General features: G+C 43.4%; 1 protein-coding gene across 5 annotated transcripts in view; it reads left to right on the forward strand.

Annotated features, from left to right (window-relative positions):
• PAMR1 (peptidase domain containing associated with muscle regeneration 1) overlaps positions 1-17,745 on the forward strand; it is a 164,715-nt gene that overhangs the window by 110,524 nt on the left and 36,446 nt on the right. For 4 of the 5 annotated variants that reach the window (XM_082343739.1, XM_082343740.1, XM_082343738.1 and 1 more), the window contains 2 exons: positions 4,699-4,875; positions 11,238-11,366. In XM_082343739.1, coding sequence (XP_082199865.1) covers positions 4,746-4,875; positions 11,238-11,366 — 259 coding nt within the window. In that variant the 5' untranslated portion in view covers positions 4,699-4,745. The remainder of the gene's footprint in view (positions 1-4,698; positions 4,876-11,237; positions 11,367-17,745) is intronic. The other variant, XM_082343741.1, reaches the window with a different exon arrangement.

The following is a 17,745-nucleotide window of genomic DNA, read 5'->3' on the forward strand; positions in this document are numbered from 1 at the left end:
ATGGACATCTTTGGGGCTACCACACAGAGTCCTTGGAAAGGGGCCAGTTGGCTGACTTGGCAGACAGGATAGAAATGGGTTTCCCTGGGATCATTCCCTTTGGCTAAGATGATACGATACTCTGGACCTTACCTATAAAATTATTGTAATGCGTTAGGGAGGGCAGAGGTGGGCTTGCTCATTGAAGTAAAGAGAAATGCCATTGAAGGCATTTTAGGGAATTAATTTCCCAGGTAAAGGGAGGCCTGCAGTATTCCATGGCTGGGCCAGACGTGGACTAACCAGCTGCTTAGGGAAAACAGGCTTTGCCCTCTACGGGAGTAGAGCAGACCTTACTTGGCCTCCCATATTTTATTACAAGGCTTATAAAAGCTGCAAACAACGTTTATTCTGTCAGTGTCCCCCAGGAGTCATTAGTACTTGTAAATTCTTAGAAAACCTAGAAGGATGGAGTGCTTGCCCTCAGTTGGGCAGGGGGAGAGGTAAGACATGAGCCACACCCCGCAGGCATATTAGATGTTCAGAGAGTGGAGAAATCATACAGCTGGACAAGGCAGGGGCTGGCGCCAAGGAATTGAGACCCAAGTTGGGTAACCTGGACTAACTGTTCTAGACCCTTCACCATGGGAGGGAAAGTGCCCCGGTTCTGATATCAGCAAATTATGGGGCGGAGCCAGCTCTCCTGGCTCATAGCTCCGAGCTGGACCACTGGATGGAAATATTTGACTGTTGAAGGGAGGGTAGCTCTAGAGTGGAGGCTGTTTCATTCAACAAGTATTTATCCAGCACCTCTTGCATTCCAGGCCCTTCCCTAGCTGCGGTGAACAAGTTAGGTGTTGTTCCTACCAGCTTATGGTCACGTAAGGGAGACAGATGATATGCAAGTAAATGGAAACATAGAAAGGGATTATAAATTGTGGTAAGGGCCATGAAAGGAAACAACTGGGGTGCTGTGATAGAGACTACTATGGAAGGAAGGGCAGAGGCACAAACTTCAGATGAGAAAGTCAGCGAGGACCGTTCTGAACACGTGTCATTTACACTAAGGCCCAATGTTTTGACAGAGGCAGTGGGGAAAGCAAATGTGAAGACCCTGGGATGAGCAAGACCTTGATGGTTTTGAGAAATAAAAGGTGGGAAATAGTGGCCAAGGAAAGGTTGCAGGGCTCAGGAGAGAGCAGCTCTCAAAGGCCTTGGGGGCCATAGCAGAGCACTTAGGGTTTGCTCCAAATGCAGTGGGGAAACAACCTAAGCATTTAATTAATTAATTTATTTTTTATTTATTTGGTTGCACCAGGTCTTAGTTTTGTCAGGCAGGCTCCTTAGTTGCGGCTCGCGGGCTCCTTAGTTACAGCTTGCTGGCTCCTTGGTTGTGGCATGTGAACTCTTAGTTGCAGTGTGCATGTGGGATCTAATTCCCTGACCAGGGATCGAACCCAGGCCCCCTGCATTGGGAGTGTGGAGTCTTAACCACTGCGCCACCAGGAAAGTCCCAACATGAGCATTTTATGTAAGGAGTTGATATGTGGTACATTCAAAAACTTAGATCCTTGAGAAATATGGATGTCAATAGTGTTTTTCTTCTTAAGCTACTAGTTATCGAATGTTCATTATATACTGGGCACTGTGTTAAGCTCTTTATATACATAATCTTATCTAGTCCTTTCAGCTGGCTTCTGAGTTAGATAAAATGTACTCATTTCATTGGATGATAAACTGAGACTGAGTGAGTAAAGTAACTTAGCCAAGGTCATATACCCAGTAAGTGGCAAAGGTGGGATTCCAAACCCAGGTCTGTCTGACTCCAATGCTTAAGCCTTTAAACACTTTTTTCCCTTGTCCTAGTTTTTTAATAAAAAAAAAATATGATAAAAATAACATAAAATTTTCTACATTAGCCATTTTAAGTATACAGTTCAGTGACACAATATTTGTCCTTCTGTGTCTGGCTTCTTGACTTCTTTTACTTAGCATGTTTGCAAGGTTCATCCATATTGTAATTTGTATCAGCATCTCGTTCTTTTTCATGGTGGAATAATATTCCACATTCAGAATAATATTTTATGCTTATACCATGTTTTACTTATTCACTCATCTCTTGATGGACATTTGGGTTGTTTCTACCTTTTGGCTGCTGTGAATAATGCTGCAGTGAGCACTGGTATACAAGTATCTGTTTGAGTTTCTGTTTTTGATTTTTGGGGTATATGCCTGGGAGTAGAATTGCTGGGTCATACAATAATTCAATGTTTAGCTTTTGAAGGAACTGCCAACCAAACTGGTTTCTACAGAAGCTGCATCATTTTACATTCCCATGAGCAATATACAAGGGCTCCAGTTTCTCTACATCTTTGTCAACGCTTGTTATTTTCCTTTTTTTTTTTTTTTCTTTCTTTTTTTGGATTATAGCCATCCTAATGTGTGTAAGGTGTTATCTTGTTGTGGCTTTGATTTTCAATTCCCTAATGACTTGTGATGCTGAGCATCTTTTCATGTGTTTATTGACCGTTTGTATATCTTCTTTGGAGAAATGTCAGTTCATGTCATTTGCCCTTTTTAAAATTGGGTTGTTTGTCTTTTTGTGGTTGAGTTGTAAGGGTCGTTTATATATTCTGGATATTAAATCCTTACCAGACATATGATTTGCAAAATTTCCCCCCATTTTGTAGGTTGTCCTTTGACTTTCCTTTGTTGCACAAAAGTTTTTAATTTTGATGAATCCAATTTATCTGTTTTTCTTTTGTCATTCTTGGTGTCATATCTAAGAATCCAAGATCATAACAAATCTAAGATCATGGAGATTTACTCCTATGTTTTCTTCTACTTTCTTTTACTTTTAACCATTAAGTTCTCTTCTAGATTTTTTTAAAAAATAAATTTATTTATTTGTTTTTGGCTGCATTGGGTCTGTTGCTCAGTGCAGGCTTTCTCTAGTTGCTGCAAACGGGGGCTACTCTTCGTTGCGGTGCATGGGCTTCTCATTGCGGTGGCCTCTCTTGTTGCGGAGCACGGGCTCTAGGTGCGCACGCTTCAGTAGTTCTGGCGTGTGGGCTCAGTAGTTCTGGCTCGTGGGCTCTAGAGCACAGGCTCAGTAGATGTGGCACACGGGCTTAGTTGCTCTGCGGCATGTGGGATCTTCCTGGACCAGGGATCAAACCTGTGTCCCCTGCATTGGCAGGCGGATTCTTAACTACTGCACCACCAGGGAAGTCCTCTCTTCTAGATTTTAGAAGTTATTCACTTCATCCAACCAAATTAGAAACATGAGAAGCTCAGCTAAGTAAGTCCTGGTGTCTGTCCTGGAGGGGCTCACAGAATAGAACGGGAAACAAAATCTCAGTAGTGACAATATCATGGTGGTCTGTGCTGGTTGTTCCCAAATGCCAGTGTGAGGATCTCTGCTGCTCCACCAGTGTTTGTAGAAAAGAAAAGAGGAATTTTTTCATAAAACTACATGTATTCAACCTAAGGAACTGTCCCTTTTTATGCAAGTGGTTCCTTTCTATGATGCTAGAATGTTCTTATGACAGAAGGCTGAGAGAAGATGGTGAGAGTTTCTTTAAATTGCTCTACTTGGCAAATTAAGAATGATCGGTTCTCTGTCAGACTTCCAAATTTAGGGGAGGAAAACAGAAAACTAAACTATGAAATTCAAGAGGTTAAAAGCCACCACAGATATTCGGGTGGATTTATATGGGCCTACAAGGCATGTTGGTTATCCCTCCCTGGGGTTTTTAGGGAGGGCTTCACAGGGAAGCCAGATTCACTTTCTTCCTCAAATATCTGACCTATTTCTGCTTCAGTCGTCATCTTTGTGCAGAATTTTTAGGAATAGAGAGTTGGGGCAGGAAGAGGAGCAAATCAAAGCTAGGTCTGTTTCTTAGCCTGGATTCCTCTGGGCAGCCTCCGACTGATTCCTCTTATAGTTTTTGCCAAATGATTTTTCTTTCTCATTACCTAAGGTATATTTTAAAAAAGACAGAAAGAAAGAAATTCCACCCAGAAAGGAATACTTTTTTTCTCATGGGAAAGAATGCTCAGTTGTTTTTAGGGACTGAATGAAGTTCTGCCAATGAGTTCACTCTTGTAGAACGTTGAAATTCTCCCAAACATACTAATTAAGATGCCTTTTGTCTTTTCTGTTGGTTTTAGCTTTGAAGATACCATGAAAATGGCATGTTGCAAAATCGAGGCGCCAAGTTTGGAGGAAATGATGTGGTTCCTGCTTGGTATTCAGCCTTGCACTTGATAGACCTAGTCTAGAGAGTGGTCACCAAACTTTTCTGATGGCCCAAGCGCCTGGGCTGTACTGTACAGTTGTGCACTTTAATGGTTCCTTCTGGAATTGCGCAGTGCACAAGCTGTGTAGCTGTAAGCCTTGGCCTGATGTACCCCAGCAAAAACAGAAATGAGCACAGACACTCAGGAAATGTATGCTTGTGTATAAGTTCTTTATGTGTATGTGTGTCAATCCACTTAGATTATATATTGATAAAACATGGTTTCTTTTTTTGATTAAAGAATAAAAATGAATAGCAGTTTTAACAAATGTCATCTGTGCCCCAGTGGATGGTTTTGAACGTCCTTCAGGCAGGGTGACACGTTTGTAGGGCAAGGTTGCTTCTTAGCAGTAAGGTACTTGTGGGTCTTACCTGTTCCTGCCAGGCTCTCCATCTCACCTTCTGGCTTCTGTCTCAGAGTACACAGTCATTAATGAGGACTGCCCCGGAGCTGAGTGGAACATCATGTGTCGGGAGTGCTGTGAGTACGATCAGGTTACATGTGCCTGCCCTGGAAAGAAAGAAGTGGTGGGCTATACCATCCCTTGCTGCAGGAACGAGGAGAATGAATGTGACTCCTGCCTGATTCACCCAGGTGAGTGTGCAATGGGAGACCCCAGGTTGCCTTCATGTTTTCTGAGGTCAGTAATAGGAGCACGCCGAACACTTGAATTCTGACAGGTAGACATCAGGAGGCTGCGATGCCATGATGATTAAAAGTGGCATAATTCGACCCACTCTAACTACAGGCAAAGGAATTGGAGGAGTTAGTACCCTTTTCAGTGTTAAACTTATAAAGCTGTAGATTTATCTACTTAGTCATTCAGTTAACAAATAGACTGAGCAGCTCCTTTATACCATGACAGGTAGTGGGAATACAGTGATTTTTAAAAAGACACATTCCTGGCACTTCCAGAGCTTGCAGCTTACTGGGGGAGATGGAGGAGTAAACAGGTGGCTGTAATGCAGCATAGTAGGTGCTGTGATAGAGAAGCATGGGTACCATGGGAGCCTGGATGGGGATGTGGGAGGATGACTTATTAGAGGAGGTGATATGTGTGCTGAAGATGGAGGCAGCAAACTGAAAAGCATGAAGGGGAGCCAGTCGAGAGGTCAGGCCATAGAGAATAGCATGTGATAAGGCCCTGTGGCAAGAGAAAGCATGGAGTTTAGGGAATTGCAAGTAGCTCAGTCTGCCTGGAGGGGTGTGTGTGTGTGTGTGTGTGTGTGTGTGTGTGTGTGTGTGATGAGAAACATGGAAAGAGATAGACAGACCAAAGACTGAGAGAACAATCTGAAGGAGAGAACAGGGGGGCTCCAGGACCAAGGGCTTTGGAGGCTGTACTATGATGTTTAGGCTATATCCTGAAGATATTTGGTAACATTGGAGATCTTTTCATTACAAAGGTAAAAGCTGATTTTCTCTTCAAATGCAGTATGGAGAAAGGATTGGGAGAAGGCCACAATTGGAGGCAGGGGAGGAATAATGGAGACCTTGATGAACAGAAGCCCTATGGATGGAGAGAGGTGGAGGGATTTGAGAGAGATTAGAGAGCGGAGTTGACGACAATTTGGGATTGGTAGGGTGGGGAAGGGAAGGGCAGAGCAGAAGTCGAGGATGGTGCTCTGGCCCTGAGTTGGACATCTGGGAGGCGGTCGCAGTAATACGAGAGCATCCTAGGGTGAGATGGGACCTTCCCAGGTCACGGTGCCTATTCCTTTGCCTTTACATCAGGCTAGACCTGCCTTCTCCCAAACCCCCAATTCCCTGGCCCCCACCATAGAGGGGGCAGTGATTGTCCTTCTTCACTGAAGTGAAGATCAGTGTGGACACTGAGCTTCACTCTTAAGGTATTTCCAGCATGATTAGTGACTCACTGAATGTTTTCTTGGTGCTTTCATATCTGCTGCCTTGTAAATCTGACTTTTTCCAGGGGCATCTGACCTTTTCTCTTCCAGGCCTGATCAAAAGGAGGAGGTAGAGAATTTGAAATACACTTTCCTCAGACTGAAGACTAAAAGGATGTCAAAAATGTGCCTTAGGAACTTCTCTCATTTCTTCCTCTCCCCTTATTTTACAAACACAGAGAATGATGCTCATTATTACCAGGAACTTACTTTTGAGGAAAGTTACAGAAGAGGAGAGAAAACAGGGCTCAAGTACACAGGTGTTACATCTAAACCATCTTCCTTCTCGGCAGAGAGTAAGGCTGAGCTTTAAAATAGAAGTGACCTCAGTATAACCTTTGCACATTTTTAAAAAAAATTATGTATTTATTTATTTATGGCTGTGTTGGGTCTTCGTTTCTGTGCGAGGGTTTTCTCTAGTTGCGGCAAGTGGGGGCCACTCTTCATCGTGGTACGCGGGCCTCTCACTATCGCGGCCTCTCTTGTTGCGGAGCACAGGCTCCAGATGCGCAGGCTCAGTAATTGTGGCTCGCGGGCCTAGTTGCTCCGCGGCATGTGGGATCTTCCCAGACCAGGGCTGGAACCCGTGTCCCCTGCATTAGCAGGCAGATTCTCAACCACTGCGCCACCAGGGAAGCCCCTAACCTTTGCTCATTTGATCCAGAAAAGAAACCCACTGTTCCAATTCCCTGATGGTGAGAATGGTTTGTAGGGAAATAGTTGAGTAGTGCCTCCAAATCTTCTAAGGAAATTTTGAGAGCTAAGCCAGGGTCTCCTGACTAGGGGTCCTTGGCAGGGATGCTGAAGTCTTTGAACAATTTTCAATATTTTCCAAAGCCTAGCGATTACTGTTGTTACGAGGGTGGGGCTTTGGTTTAATGAGCTGGCATGAGGTCGTGGAATAAATAAGAGACCTTCATAGGCAGTGCTGTGTGCTTCCTACTGCATCATATAGAAGGGCATCAACATCTGCCATGCCTGCACCCAACATCTTATTACATCATACAGGAGACACCCAATATTACCACGTCGAATGGTGCTAGGAAGGATCTTTCAAACGGAGTAGTGAAGAACTGTCCCATATCAACCATCTGGTTGCCCTGAAAGGAAAGGCTAGAGAAAGGCTTTTTAAAAAAAGAAAGATTTTCAAAAATAGTGAATTGGTGTCCTAGCAGTCCCTACTGGTGATCAAAGAGGTTTCTCTGTGTGTGTGTGTCATTATGAACGCAGGCATTTTTATTTATTTATGTGATTTAATCCATTTCAGTCATTATTTATTTTAATGCACACGTCCCATCTTATAACACTGGGTACCCCTTTATGTCTTTCTGTGTTCTTCTGACCTGACCACACTGTTTTTGAAGACTTCTTGATTTCTCGCATGACAAGATATTTTAGCCTCTTCTTGTATATTTTCTGCCCCAGATCTGGAATCAGCCACTTCTCAAAGGAACTTTGGTCTGAGACCACGATCTGGTCACCTGAGGTGTTCCTTGCTATTGGACTGTCATTGTTACAAGGTTTAGTTTGTATGTTTTTTTAAGTGGATGGAGCTGGGAAACATGTATTTTTTAAAATGAATTTTTGCTGCTACTCAAGTTCAAATGTAATATTCTAAGGTTGTTAATTAACTTCTTTGATTTTATATTTGTATGTCTTTTCTCTCATGGTGAAAATCCTGTTTCCTGATAATATTAACCTAATCACTTACTTGCTTTATCTTATAATTGTACAAAACAACAACAGCACCATTGGTATTAGTAAGAAGATCACTGATGAGAGTGGTTTTTATTCACCTTAGAATATATCTCACTAAGTATATAGAGTCAAAATACTATGTTTTAAAGCCAATTGATGTAGTTCTTTTGTCTGTGGTGTTATACCATCTACTTGATGTGTAGTTAGGTTTATTGTTTCTATCTGTTTTCTATATTTGACAATACAAGCAAATATGTGTGTGCATTTCTGTATCTTTCCCCTTCTTGCACAAAAGACAGCATGCCATAAACACTGCTAACTGCCTTGCTTTTTTGTCTTAACAATATATGCAGGAGATCACTCACTGACAGTAATAAGGCTGGTTGTTTTTTTTTCCATTTCTTTTTACAGTTGCATATAACTGCATCATGTGGATTACCATAGTTCTTGAGTATTTGGGTTATTTCTAGCTTTTTGCTGTTATAAATACTACTATAGTGAATAGCCTCAGGCATTCATCAGCTAGTATTTTTGCAGCATATCTTTGGGGTAGATTCCTGGAAGAAGAATTGCTGCATCAAAGGGAAGTGCATATGTCATTTTGCCAGCCTTTGCCAGATTCTCCTCCATGCATTTGGCATTCACAGCAGCCGTACGTGAGAGTACCGTTTTCCCGAAGTCTTGCGACAGAATGTGTTGTTTTGGAATTTTGTCAGTCTCAAAGGTGCGAAATGGGATCTCAGCCTGGTTTAAGAATTTCTATCACTTCTATCATTATGCTGGACAGCGATTCTTTCTCTTGTGATGGCAGTAATTGCACGAGGATCGATGCCCAGGGGCGTGGTGGTGGGGATGGCAGTGCTGACGTCCAGCAGTGGCCAGCGGCACTGGGGCCCTCAATGGAGCAAGGTGGCTGTGTATTTTAGTGTGTTTCTAGGCTGTGTAGCTTGGACCTCGGTCCTCTAACCCTTCTGGCAATACCGTGAGCTACTTAGTGTCTTTTTAACACAGACTTGTTCATCTTAATCACCTGGCTGGTTTCTGTGGCTTGCACCTAATGACCCGGATGTTACTGTGCTGAGAGTTGGCAGGGGCGTAGAGGGCGGACTCTGAGTCCATTGGCCTCCTTGGTGGCACAGTGGGTAGGAAATCGAACGGGAATGTGGCACATGGGCGAAGATGGCCTTTAAAAGACCATCTTTTAAAGCGGTCTTTTAAAGGACCCCTGGGACCCAGTTATGGGCCATATGAAATTTGATGAATCATATTAGCAATTCTTTTCTGGTCGGAAGAGACACTGGGAGAGGGAAGCAAAGTCAGGATGGTGTGCAGAGAGAGAGCTACAAGTCTCTCTCCTACAGAAATCACACATATGTACACTGCTTGTATACACTACAGGCCAATGAAAACCTAATTTTAGCCAAAAGCAAAAAAGTATGCTATTAGCTCAAGGAAATGCTGGTTATCTTGGACAGTTCAGAAACCTGGATTATTCCTCCATTCAACCATCCATCTATCCATTTATTTATTCGCTCAAATCTCAAATAATAATATTTCTGGAACTCTCATTATGTGCCAGATACTGTATTAAGTGGGGGTGGATATAATGTTGAACATGGTGCAGTCCCTGACTTCAGTCTGTACAGGAAAACAGACAGTAGGCAGTTAAAACTGAGCATGCTATATGCTATGGTGGGGATAAGCCAAGAGGAGGTATGGGAATGCAGAATAATAATAATAGTTCATGTTTTGGGGGTACTTGCTATGTGCCAGGCCCTTTACATGTGTGAATTTAATTTCTAAAACAACTTTATGAGGTAGGCACGGTTTTTAACCCTGGGTTTACAGATGACGACACTGAGGTACAGAGAGCTTAAGCAATTTGCTCAAGGACACACAGCTGGACAGTGGAGGCGCCAGAACTTAGTGCTCCATTTTAATAAGTGGGATTGGATTATCTCTACCTTTCCTCACTGTCCCCCACCCCTCAGGAGACCATGTTTTAAAAATAACCCTCGACTAGGGTCTGCTCAACCCTCTCTGGTGTGGCCTGCTGGTCGGGAGGAGCCTGACATCTTCCAGGGTGAGCCCATTATTAGGCATTAAGGTTGTTTCTGAGGGCACACTCTGGTTATAGAAGTATATGCCATAGAAGAATATTTAATGGAATGGGAAGATGGTTACTATCTATTATTAAATTAAAAGGTGAGTTATTAAAAACAGAATGTACAGTATATAGTATAAGCCTAATTTTAAAAAAATGTGTTCATGTATAGAGAGGGAATTACTGATCATTTTCTCTGGGTGATGGAATTTTTGGTGTTTTTAATTGAATTCTTTTTGCTTGTCTGAATTTTCTAAATATTCCATAATAAACATGTAATATTTTTATAAAGAGAAGAAATACCCTGTATTGATGGATTCTACCTTTTACTACAGGTTATTTCATTTTGCATTAAAACGCCAGCCACAAATGAAACAAGCCAGACACAAAAGGCCATATATTGTATGATTCCATTCATATGAAATGACTGGTAGATTACTGGTTGCCAGGGATTAGGGCCGAGGGTGGGGATTGGCGAATGGGGAGTGACTGCTAATGAGTATGGGGTCTTTTGTGGGGAAGGTGATGAAATGTTCTAAAGTTAGAGAATAGTGATGGTTATGCAACTCTGGGGTATGTTAGAACCCACTGAATTGTACACTTTAAAAGAGGGAATTTTATGGTATGTGAATTATCTCCACGTAGGCTTTTTAAAAACTAAGGCATTAGAACCAAAATGTGCAATCAGTCTGGAAGCTTATTACTAAATATTTTTGATATCTCATAGTACTTTTCAGGTTACTGATGTTACGTGAGATATGGCACCCTTGTAAAACGTGATAAATTTACAACCAGCAAGAGGGTTTTCCTTCAGTACAAACAACAGTGTAATTTAGATTTGGTTTTCATATAGTAATAGGCATTTGCTGTCAATTAGTCTTAAATTTGGAGGTATTTTCATCAATGTTATTTGCTTTATAAAACATAGCGATTACAAAATAATTTTAAATAGCATTGTGTTTTATTGAAACTTAAAGTTCATAATTATGACCAGAAATGGAATTAAAAAAAAAAAAGCCATCAGCCACTAACTAGGAAGATGGTTCAGACCACCCTCCTAAACTCCTCAGTCTGAATTCTGGTGCCTCTAGCGTCTTCCTAGGAATGAGCACTTTTTCCTAAGGGCTTTGGCACCTTTCTAGGTCCAGATGCCCTTAGTTGAGACAAGGTCCTGGGAAGGTCCATAGTTTCTCTCTCAGAACCTGCATGTGCTTAATCTAACACCCTTCTGCTTGGAAAAATTTCAGGTTGTACCATCTTTGAAAACTGCAAGACGTGCCGAAACGGCTCGTGGGGGGGTACTCTGGACGACTTCTACGTGAAGGGCATCTACTGTGCAGAGTGCCACGCGGGCTGGTACGGAGGAGACTGCATGCGTGAGTAGACCCTGACATAGCTCCGTCTCTAGCGGGTGCTCCTTTAAAGTCTCAGCTTTGCCATGGACTAAGGTTTATCTTGTTGGACTCTGAGTTCTGGAAAGTTGGTGGCCGGAGGGCTTTCTAGGTAAGACTGTAAAAAGCAAAGATGTGTTTCCATCTGTTGGGTGTGGATTGTGGACTTCTGTTTGGAATTGGCCACGGGAGGTTTCTGTCCGCTCTTAAATCTTCCCCTCTCTCCGAAATGAAGCCAATGCATTCTGCACAGAGCATGCCTCATGTCCACTGAGAAGCAATTGCGTGTTGTCATTGGTCAGCAAGCAGTGACTAAGGCTTCAAAAATGCTAAGTCTGTAGTGCATTTAACATATGAATTTCTATTGGAAGCCTTCTTGAATCCTGAGTTAAATTCCTGGAACCCACATCAAATTGTCAGCATGCCACTTGTCCCAGGAAAGGGATTCTTTCTGGGTTCTGCTTGATCTCCAAGAATTACTAAAATCTTTATTAGGGTTCCCCTCTGAGTCAATAATCCTTTGAAAATGGAGTGGAAATCTAACCTGTCTCAGTTTAAGATTCGTCTCTGCAGCAACTGAGAGTCAGTATCTGGAGCAATGTACAAACTGTCATTATTTCGTTAAGCCTATTTTACACGTTTCCTGTTTGAATCAGGAGCAGTCAGGATGGTCTCAGAGTCTCAGTAATTTTACTCTTATGAACGATATTTCCCGTCTGCAGAAATAGAGGATGGAGTGCTATTGGTGTTCTTTGCTTGATCAAACCTGTCGCAAAATGCAAGAGTCTAGGGCAAAGGGTGAGGAAGATACCTAAGTCTATGTGATTTCAGACCCCTTATTCTCAACCACAGTACTCATCTACCTCCCAGTGGTGAGTTCTTCCTAATAGCTCTGTTTTCTCTGCAAAGCAGGATATGAAATCTCTAATGATAGCAGAGTAGAAGGGAAGCTGAGGCTTGAGCGTACCAAAGTTTTGGGACAGCCACGTGATGAATGAGGAAATGCACCAGCTAGCGATAATTTAAAGCATGTCCAAGCAAGGCTGAGGACCCAGTTGAAGCTGGAACTCCTGTGTAGGTGATGCAGCCAGGACAGGTGGTTGATGCTCTCTAGCATCATGGTAGCAGAGATGAATAAAAGCAGTCATTAGGTTGATCCAAGAGTTGGCTGAGACATGATTGTCCAGGGATCCAGGTTGGGTAGGACATGAAACCAACAAGAACCTGGTAAAGAGAATAGGGACTGGAGGTCTCGATGAGATGGAAAAGCAGGCTTAGTGATAATAAAGCAATGGAACATGTAGATGGAAGAGGTATTGTGGTCAGAGAACAGAATTTCTAAGTTGAAGCTTTCAGGGGTGGTGGTGATAATGTGTTCATATAGATTAGTCAGTTTTTGCTGCGTAACAAACAACCTCAAAAAGGACAGTTGTGTATTTTTCTCTATCCTGGGTCTGTGAGTTGGCTGGGGTTTAACTGGTTTCAGCTGGGTTGGCCTGGGTTGAACTCTAGGGTTCAGGGCTCAGACCAAAGGGGCAACTTGGGGTGTGGTCTTCTCATAGTGGGTCACAGAAGCACAAGAGGCCAAGCCAAACACACAGCCACATTTAAGGCCTCTGCTCACATCACGTTCACTCATATTCCAAGGAAGTCACATGGCTAATCCTCAAATCAGTCAAGTATGAGAGTATATTCCATCCCAAGGGGAAGGGTACAAATATTTCCTAAACAATACTCTAAACACTCTGTGTGAGTAAGTGGGTTTGTTTAGCAGACAAGGCAGAGAAGGGGAAGAATATTTGCATGCAGGAGGTCAAAGACAGAAGGACTGCATTTGCCCAAAGAAATCCTGTAGGTGTGTCTTTCCAAATGGTACCTATTGGTTGAGTCCTGGGTTTAGCCTCAGTGTAAGAGCTGACTGTGTATGGAGTCTGATTGGTTGGATTAGTGATGGTGTCCATGTGTAGGATCAAAGCCTTCTCAAGGACAGCAGAACTGGCTCAGGGCAACTGGTCATCACCACTAGGCAGGCAAAGCGGAGCACACACGCCCCCATTCATTACAAAAAACTTTAATGAATAAATCTACCCATAACCATTCAAAAAATGTTTCTTGAATGAATGCTTCCAGGTGCAACGATGAGCAAGACAGATGTAGTCACTGCCATCTTAGAGCTTGAAAATTAGAGAGGAGAGACCAAAAACAAAACAAAACAAAACAAAAACCAAAACAAAATAAGAGTGTGGTCAATGCTATGAAACAAACAAAGTAATGGTCATACTCCTGTCTCATTCTGTGTTGCTTCAGTTATGCTTGTTCAATTCCGTGATGTTTATTCTGAAAGCCTCATTCCATACAGTGTATGTTACCTGATCCCTGTCTTCATTCCACCCAGTTATGGATATTATCTGATCACAGCCACATGCACGAAGGAAGCATTTCTTATGGATCACTGGGCTGGTCACCAGGGAATACAATGAACCCTCCGTGAGTTTACCGTACATTCGTGGAAACAGGGCTTGACCCTAAGAAGACATCAATAAGATGTTATTAGGTTCTTATCACCTACAGCGCATACTGGCACTAAATAAATGTGAAGGGAATTCATAAGAGGAAGTAATTCATTTCAGTATTTGTTGAATGCCTGCTCAGTGCTGGGCACCATGCTGCCTGCCTCTGTTAAGGGGCAGCTGAGCACTTGGGTGGTCTGTGCACAGCTGGGGCACAGTGTGGGAGCCAGGTGGCAGTGCAAGCATTTGCCCAGTAGATGGCGCCCAAGCGATCCTTTCAGGCCCTTTAATCCTGGAGGAGGAAGGCTTCCTGCTGAGCACCATTGTAGAGCCCTGGAATTTTTTCCTGAGTGCCATATAGAACCTTAGAAGGAAAGAGGAGTGCAAATGCCAGAAAGTATCAGCCTCTTTTATATTTGAGTTATAGAGCATTCAGTACTGAGCAGTCGTGGTAGCACCTTTATTTGCTCACCGTCCTTGACAATGCTTGTCACAGTTGGTATTAACCTAACTACTTAGAGTCTTAAAATCCATTAGGTGATTGATTGATTCATAACCATTGACAAGTTCCATTAACCAAGAGAATTGGAGAAGGGCTGGAGGTCACTGAGCCCAGGAGACAACTTTCTTCACATCTTCCTGGCTAGGAAATGTTGGTTTAGTAATCTCAGAATATTCAGGCTAAGAAGCTGATTCCTTCTTTCTCCAACTTTCTATTTTGAAAAGTTTTACATACACAGAAAGTTGAAAGAATACTTCATTCATCCTTTACCTGGATTTACCCATTATTATCATTTTCCCACATTTGGCCTGCTCTCTCTTCTTCTGCACTATGGATTCATGAATTTTCTTTTTTTCCCCCACGTTTCATAGCGCTACCATCATTTTTTAATGCTCAAATTGTCCCAGAATTGGCCACCGAAGACCCTTTAAGCCCACTTCATCACATCATTCTCTGAGCACTTCCTTGCTTCTTGGCCACTGTGCCGCCCCACCCTCTCCCAAAATGTTTCAAGTTCACCTTGATTGTTTACATACAGGTCCTGGAACCAGCCATTTCTCCACGAATCCTGGTTCCTTTTGTGGGGAATGGTATTTAGGAACTGTGATCTGGTGCTGGCCACGAGAGACACTGATCTCCAAAGTCAAAATCAAGGCTTCCTTTCAAAGCTTCTTAAACAGGAAAGTTGAGTTCTTAAGTGGAACCACTCTGCTGACTTCCAGAGTGCAGTTTATTTAACTTGGCCTTCAGACCAAGTTCCTAAGCCACCAAATGAGATGAGCGTGAGAGGGCCCGAGAGCCACCCAGATGCCACACTTCTAGGTAGCACTGAAGTGATGCCAACCCTTCGGGCCCCAAAGGATCTAGGGGAGGTAAGAAGGTTAGGAAAGCAACCTAGATGAGAGAGGATTTATGGGGAGAGATTACAGGCCCTTAACACTGTTTTTTTTTCTTAGTTATATTATAGATAGAAGCAGAGGAGCAGAGGAACTGACCATCAGCTGTGACCAAAAATGTTTGTGGGGCTGGAATATCAGGCTGGTCCTTGAGCCATAACCAGGAATGATCAAGAGCAAATGAGAAAGAGAGAGAGAGGGAGAGAGGGAGACAGGAAGGGAAGAGAGAAGGAGGGAGGAGAGGGAGAGAGGGAGGGAGGAAAGGAGGGAAGAAAAGAAGGAAGGAGGGAGAGCGGGAGGGAGAGGGGGAGGGAGAGAAAAGGCTCACAAATCTGTGTGTGACTGATTTACTGATTGAAGGAGCCATCCTGCTGGGAGAGCATACAGTGACCTGGGTGGAGTTACTGAAGACGGGCTCAGCTTCCTCTGGGCTTTTGTGTCGCGACACTTCCAGGAAAGGAACAATGCCCAATTAGGAACAAATTGGGGATGGCATTATGTGGTAGTTAACAGCTGGGCTTGGAACCATTAGGACCTGGATTTTAATCTCTCCCGTGACTTCTTCCTCCGTGACTTTGGGCAAAGTTACCCAATCTTTGTAAATCTCAGTTTCCTCATTTACAAAATGGGGAAAATAATAGTGCCCCCTCAGAGGATTTTTGTGAGGGTTAACTGAAGTGCTGTCTATAAAATTCCTTAATATGGAGTCTGGTATATAGTAAGTGCTCAATAAATGGTAGTTGCTCTTGGTATTATTACTAAACCAGAGCCTTGAAGGGAGCTCTTTTTCTTTTTCTTTGTTGCGAAGGAAATCAATGTAGGGCCAGAGAGGAAAAAATAATAAAACAGAACTTCCCAAGGGACAAGAGAATACACACTGGCCATGAGGAGGTTATCTTCTCAGGACCATTGGTATGGGGGGAGGGGCTTCAAAAATGGTTTGATTGGGCAGGGAGATGTTCGATTTAATCTAGCATAGTCATTCATTCAGTTAACAATTAATTAAGCACCTACGCGATGCATACAAAGGTGTGAGCAAGACAGACAAGGTCCCTGCTCTCACAGAACTGTGTCATGGAGGAGACAAACATTTAAACCACCATTATAAAGTATCAGATTGGTTGGGATTATAGGCCAAATCACAGGATGAGCCATGAAGTCATTCCTGGACATCTAATGAAGACCTGAGCCCCTGACAAAAGCCATCACTTAGCACTTATTTTGAACCAGCTATTGTTCTAAGTACCTTCATGTACAAACTCATTAATCCTCATCACAGCCTTTTTTTTTTTTTTTTAATATTAGATATATGTCCCCCAAACTCAATGCATTTTTTTTAAAATTTATTTATTTATGGCTGTGTTGGGTCTTCGTTTCTGTGCGAGGGCTTTCTCCAGTTGCGGCAAGCGGGGGCCACTCTTCATCGCAGTGCGCGGGCCTCTCACCATCGCGGCCTCTCCTGTCGCGGAACACAGGCTCCAGACGCGCAGGCTCAGTAGTTGTGGCTCACGGGCCTAGTTGCTCCGTGGCATGTGGGATCTTCCCAGACCAGGGCTCGAACCCGTGTCCCCTGCATTGGCAGGCAGACTCTCAACCACTGAGCCACCAGGGAAGCCCAACAGCCTTTTATAGGTGAAGGCATTGAGGCACAGAGGGGCTGAGTAACATTCCTGCTTGCTGTCATGCAGCTGGTAAGTGGCAAAGCCAAGATGCCAATTCAGAGGTTGGGCCCCAGGGCCCAGTCTCTCATCCTCTATACTAAACCACCTCTTGATGTGAGAGGCCCGTGAGGTCCTCACTCCGAGTGCCTGTCTGAGGGCCTAGCAGGTCAGGGTAGGATGAACCAAATCACATGGAAGGTGTGAGCTTCCTTCCGGCTCCTGGTCCTTCCCATGTCCTCATCCAGGCTTTTGTGCTGCCATCACTGTCCGAGCTCCTGGGCCTACAGACTTTAGGGCTTCAGCCGATGATGTAAAGAGGCTCCTAGGAGCCCTGGAGCGGTGGGTCAGAACCTGGGCTGTCACCTGTGATTCTTGTACCAAATTTGTGTCTCAGATCCAGACAAGACTCGAGACGCGACAGTTATTAGTTGCCATTTACTGAGGATTTCTGTGTACCAGGCACTTTGCTAAATGCTTTACATACAATATCTATCTCATTTAATCCTCAAACAAATAAGAACTTATCAACAACAACAACATGGTAGTAGGTACTCCTATTATGCTTATTTCCACATGAGGGAACCTTGGCTTGGAAAATCTAGAGAACTTGTCTCGGGTCACACAGCTAGGAAAATCTGAACTGAGATTAGGACCTGGTCGGGCTTCCAGGCTGCCCCTTAACCACTGTGAGTCCTGTCTCCTGAGTGCTATTTGAAGGAGGAAGGAAAGTGCAAGTGGCTTTTTAGGTCAGAATGCTTTCTTTACTCCTTCCCCCGCCCCCATCCAAGAGGAAAG

This window comes from Balaenoptera borealis, assembly GCF_965194805.1.
Source record: "Balaenoptera borealis genome assembly, chromosome: 11".
NCBI lineage: Eukaryota > Metazoa > Chordata > Mammalia > Artiodactyla > Balaenopteridae > Balaenoptera > Balaenoptera borealis.